At 42.3% G+C, this 6272-nt stretch overlaps 1 protein-coding gene across 1 annotated transcript in view; it reads left to right on the top strand.

Annotated features, from left to right (window-relative positions):
• LOC118416592 (gamma-aminobutyric acid receptor subunit beta-3-like) overlaps positions 1–6272 on the top strand; it is a 54042-nt gene that overhangs the window by 38324 nt on the left and 9446 nt on the right. The window contains exon 6 of the mRNA XM_035821744.1: positions 2168–2305. Coding sequence (XP_035677637.1) covers positions 2168–2305 — 138 coding nt within the window. The remainder of the gene's footprint in view (positions 1–2167; positions 2306–6272) is intronic.

Genomic DNA, 6272 nt, shown 5'->3' with positions numbered 1-6272 from the left:
GATGGGTAAAATGTTTTATGACGCAAAGGAAAACTCAGAGCCAGATTGAACATTGCAGATTTCCAAATTGAAGGATTCGAGCAAATGACATTTTCGTATTTGTTAACAGTAAGGGATCCAACTGTATACGACATAGTACCTCTTCGTATTTTTCATCCTAGCGGATACAGTATCGTATCTGTTCAGTGTTTTGTCGTATCCTATTAGAATCTGTGATTCGTTCGTATTTGTTTGGATTCTTCCGCATCCGCACCTAACGAATACCGCGGTATATGCCCGCATCCGTATCCATTTTGTCCAGTGATAACTCTTGCCCCAGGCTAGGATTTTCTTCACAACATAATTCCTGCAACTCCCTAAAGCAGGGAGGCATTGCCAGTGACTGTGCCGAGCCTTGCCTCCGTGCGTAACTGATGTCATGTCGTCATGGAGTACCGGGACTCTAAATTGCTTAGGTCCAAATCGCCCAAGGGAGGCTGTTAAAGGAAAGGAGACATTTGCCCGGGATTACATGTTCCTCCTGGTAATAAAACAGAACTGCCGAAACAGTAGCAACAGGACTCGGGGCCCGGGAAGTTGGAGCTATACATGGGATGATAAGACAGGCGTGTTCCTAGAAACGTTACATGAACTTTCCGACTGAGTGATTCTGGGGCGGGTTGTATGTTGCCAGAAAAGAACGTCAAGGGTTCAGAATGAAATTGAAAACACAAACGACGACAGAATGTAAAGAAAAACATAAGAGGTTGTAAGACACAAATAGTTGTGCGTAAAGATTCAACTGTCATTAGAAATCAAAATTCTACCAACATAAATTTAGATTAGATTCCAAGTTAGCCTGAGAAAGAACCAGACCTTAGTAAAAGTGCATTGCGTTTCCGGAGCAGATGTCAATGTAAATGAGCTATAAATTAAAGTAGCTAAAGGTTTACAGTTTTTTTTCCATACTCATTTTCTGACAATACTGCTATACGTAAGTAGAAGCTTAAGAAGGTAACTGATGCTGCATGTGACGAGAGGATCATAACAAGAATAAAACTCTTTCCGTTTGATTCAGTTTCTCTCAAGCAAAAACAAAAGCACAAGCATGAGGTTCTTCTGCAGCCATTTGTAACTAAAACATAGGATTAAGCGGTAGATTATACAGTATGGAGCCGTAATCAAATGGTCTGATTATTGAAACATGAAAAGTCATTGAAGATGGAAGATTTGCATGCATGCGCAGACTTGTCAGACTTTTCTCGGCTGTAGCCGGCATGCTTGGCTAATCATGCAAAAATATGGATTATCTGCCTGCCCTCACTGTAACACTGAACAACAAAAACTCTGTGAGTTCGTACACACATTTTTAAAGAAAAGGGGCGGGACATGTAAACGTTAGATATACATAACATAGTACTTAGTCGTTAGTATCCCATCATGGAATTTGCTGCATTTAGCCCACATGGGCAGGAACATGCAAATAAGAATCAACCATTAGTAATCCTCAGTAGTATTTGTATTTGTTTCTTGTGCGGAAGACGCTGCTGAGCAGAAGGCGCTGCAATGTATTTTGGTTTTCGTGGATTAAACCAATTATACATATCATACAGTAGCAAAAGAAATAAAGTAAAAGTCTTTCTTGGTTGGACCAACGGATCGAATCTATGAATCAGATTTCCCCATTTCCTCAGAAGGTGGGAGACTGAAATAATGTCTGAAAGGGACTAGTTGTTATAACGTTAACAGCTTTAGAAACAGATCTTTGGTAGGAACGGACATCAACCAAGGTTTAAAAAAATATTTGGGGCATGCATGTGTTCGCGATTTTCAACGTTGGCTAGGTTCTCATGTGCCGGAAAGGGAGTTTGCCGTGGAAGAGAGTTTCGGCCCGTCTCGAAGACAGGGATTTCACACGTCCATGCCGATTGCGTCTAAGTGCTTTTTAATTGGTCTTTCTTCTCACCGACCTTTCGCAGTCTTCGAAACGGGACGAACCTCCCTTCCACGACAAACTCCCTTTCTCGGCACAAGAGATCCTAGCCAACGTTAAATAGGAAACAGCCCCGTCCGAAGACTGCAATGGATGCTAATTCCAAACATCGTACTAGCACTTTTGGTATTCATCTAGCAAGCGCCGGCGAAACGTATGCAAACCTATTATAATTAGAACTGTTCTACATTGCAGATGGCTACACCACGAACGAGGTGACGTATGACTGGAAGAATGGAAGTGCCTCGGTACAAGGTCTGCTGAATCTGGAGCTGTCTCAGTTCACCCTTGTCAGCTACGACACCGTACTCACCAAAGAGGTCTACGAAACTGGTGAGCCAATCTTCACAAAAGTTGTAACGATTAATTAAGATACAACTCAAGGTACAATGGAATCCAAGTGAAACAACGAACGCTCACGAATATTAGTTGGATGACTTAATGTCTAATGCGACGACTAAAGATTGTTAAAACAGCATCTCATACGGATCTCAAAGCGGACTGTTAAGTCCTTGCTTCTCATTTAAGTTCTGAACCCCATTGCGGTTTGGGCCCACTTAATGGTGCCATTTCCCTTGTGTGTGCGTACATATCAGCTCTTCGCTTTTGACATCATCCCAGGAATACAACAGGAACTTTGTTCTAAAAACACCAGTGAACCGTTTAACACAGGACTGGAATGGAATGGGCGACTGGCCATATTCATGTGTTAGTTGGTAACTTTTGGTTAACTCAGAGTATTGGGTTTCTATTGTACAGGGACGCGTTTTCACCAATGACATTAACTAGTACTCTGTGTAAAGCTCATATGGCACTTAACAATTACGAACAAAGCCGCTGAAAGAAAAGACCTGAGAGAAGTAATAGTGCTTCCGGGAATACTTCAAGTGAAGTTTCGTTAAACAATGAACGTTTGGGCCATCTTGAGTTCGTACAATGACCATTAGGTCAGAATTTCTAACTGATTGGTCCCAATGAGCATTCCACGTAAAGATCAGTGTCTCTGTTAATGTTGAACTTGTACCAACAGGATCGCAGAATTGGCACTAATGTGTTCTCAACAGACTTCAGTGTCGCTTATAAGTTATATATCAGCTCAGTGGGAGAGGTCTGGATAAGGAGTCGGCATCACTGTGCCAACCATGGTATTTAAGTGGTACCTTAGTGGGTTTCACGGTATCAACTGGATAGAATTAAGTAATGGGAAGACAAACTGTTAAAGAAACGAACTACTTTATGACATATTAAAGGATCTAAAAGTTTTTGTTGCAGAGATAATTGGCACAACTAGCGGATATGTTTTATGCGATGATTTAAACGTCGACAATTTCACGTTAAGTACCAGCCCCTGCGGGGATGGAAGTGGCATACGGTGCACTTACAATTACAGCTTTTAGGATTATGACAGAAATACGCCGTCTTATCTTTTAACTTTTACGCACGTACATCCATCATCCAACCCCCTGCTGATACACTGCAGATTAATAAGCTATTGTCAATAAAGAGTGTTGTTGTGGTGATAAAGACACGTCTCCAACGCGCAGAGAACAACGTTATCCATCAAAACTATCCAACTTTCAACTCAGTTGACGAGCTTTAACGAGGCCTTAGAGTAGCTTCGGCTGTTGGTGGTATGTGATATACTACCGATTCAAGGAGTAAAACTTGTACCAAGCAATTTTACCTACATCGTCGGTTATAGCGACGTATTTTGGTTCAGGCTGTTAACATCGACCTTGGCATATTTACTGTAATTAGAATCAGCTGTTCGTGTATAAACTGTATAGTCACAATCAAGGTGGGGATTTAACAGGGCTAAGTGATATATTGGGGCGAGTTTCTAAGTGTCTCCCACAGGACCCTACATGATATGTATATTCTCCGATCACCATTCTCCTGGCATGATAACTGCAGCGTAGGTGATAGAAAAGAATGATCAGATTATAATGCAAGAAAGAAGAAGTTACAACGTGCGTCTGTTGTATGTTATCTCCATGCACCAAGCAGCCACACAACCGCCCCTAGCGATGTGCGGATTTATTCGTCATTCATTTCAATAATCACCAAAATATCAAGGACGGCTTCAAGCGATGCCTTGGGCGGCTGCCGGAGATATATCACGGAAGATAGAGCCTGGCATGCACGGTAATGGGGTTTAAATCCGAGAGAAAACACTGCAGACGAGACAGCCACTTCGATATGGTACATGACGCTCGCTCATGCTTCCGGGTACAGAAAATGCAAGATTGTGACGACAGGATTCGCAAGATATGTCCATACTTTACGTCTATTCCGTGTAAAGAAGTATATGATGACACCTAAGTCCACATCCAGCACAAGTTCGTAAGTCGATGAAGCACAAACTTTAAACGTGTTAGAGATTCCACTCTTCTGTTTCAGAGACTGCAGTAAAATTATAAGAAAGCTCGAGAAGTTAGGCTTATTTTTTACACCCTCGGGGTACAGCCCCCCCCCCCCCGAAACCGATGTTAAAACTAAACCTAATAAAAGTTGGACTAACAAAAAGGTACTCATGAAATGGAAATCTAAGTGGTCAGGAATGCAGTAGAAATGATTGGACACACTGGATATGGTGTAATGAGCAAATTATTATTCAGTTTCCGTTCTTCTTTGGTCACATCCATTTAATTGAACCAACTTTAGCCTAATCGCCCTGCGATGCCGACGGCTTTGTTTTGTATCATAAACGCTGCAGGCAGGATGTGATGTATATCTCGGGTTGTCATCAGACAAAAAGCTTACTACTACGGCAGTCCATAAATAGTAACACTTAAGTTAAGTACACACATTCATCGGCTGTTAGCTGCAAGATAAGCATCGTACGTCAAAGTTTCACCAAAGAAGTAATTGATGATAATGATAGGAAAGAGAGCATAATTCAGGAGTTATTTTTGGAACAGGGAACGGCAGGAGCACAGGAGGTAGTTTGGGAATTATCCCGGACCCTTCAATCATGCAACTGTGCGTCAGCGTCCTTCGGTAGGGTATACTTCCGCCTCATCTTTTGTACTCACTCTCGGATGTGCCTTAAATATGATTAAGTTACAAAGCAAGCCTATATAAGGCCAAATGACAGCATTGAGAATTGTACTCTTAGCATCATTTTTTAAATTTATTTATTTACTTATTTATTTGGATTCTCCAAATACTATGAGAATGGAGAGTATGGCGGAACAGGTGTCAAGGGACACTTTTTCAAAGCCGCCAGACACACATGTTCGCACATGTTTATACACGGTGGGGTTATACCGCCCTTACGGGGTGACATACCCTTTCGCTGGTTACTTACAAGACGGGGATGCGCCAGGTCTCCCGACTGGGTGATTTGAAGTGAATCACCAACTCCAGACAGAAGGAGTTGCTCCATCTCACACCGCACCATCGCACGTGTGGGCGTTCTTAAACGTTTTCGGGGTGTGATTCTCCCAATACACGGGACCTCCATTTAACGTCCTATCCGAGGGGCGGCCCTTCAGTTAAGCACCCCCCCCCCCACAAACCCAACCCCCCTACCCAACCCTCCCCGAAATATTCTCTTGGACGCATTGATCTAAAAGGCTGTCGGTAATGCTGACCTTAATCATTTGTAGAAGTACTATACTTATCTCAAAAACTACAAGAATTTACAAAACCTCTCCAAAGATTTTACTCTTCAGTTGATAGCTGGTTAAGCCATGTTGCTGGGTCACTATAGAGCAGTGTCATTGATTGAAACCTTGTGCAAAAGAATGTCCATTTTCTACCACCCCCATATGGAGACATATCACTGATTCTCCGACACAAAAGGCCCTCCTGGTTAGCCAGTGGTGACATTACAGACGATACGCTACGTGGGTGTCAGAATTGATCCGTCTAGACTGCTGTTCATGAGTACTACTATCAAGCATAAGGGATGTTTTATTCCAACATTTATCAGTTTGTATGTTATCAGGGTTTGCAAAATCATCCAAGTGATATGATGCGCAACATAACAGGTAATCAAGCGGCGGGATGAGTTTGCTATATCACTGACTATAAAGGTGCGCTCCCACCGCACTTGTGTCAAGCTTAAGCTTGCGTCACTGCGAGGTTCGTTCACTGCGTCACTGTTTTGTTATTTTCTCCGATATTTTACAATTTAGATATTGCGTAATATGTAAAAGCATGACTTGGAAGACGACAAAATACACAAAAAGAAAGAAAATTCGTTCTTTATCTCTGAAATTTGTTGAGTATCTTTCGAACCCTGCAGTGACCCTAGTTTGACACAAGTGCGGGGGGAGCGCACCTTAACCCTATT

This window comes from Branchiostoma floridae, chromosome 5, assembly GCF_000003815.2.
Source record: "Branchiostoma floridae strain S238N-H82 chromosome 5, Bfl_VNyyK, whole genome shotgun sequence".
Classification (NCBI taxonomy): domain Eukaryota; kingdom Metazoa; phylum Chordata; class Leptocardii; order Amphioxiformes; family Branchiostomatidae; genus Branchiostoma; species Branchiostoma floridae.
The sequence above is the reverse complement of the archived record's forward strand: the minus strand, read 5'-3'. Positions and strand labels throughout refer to the sequence as shown.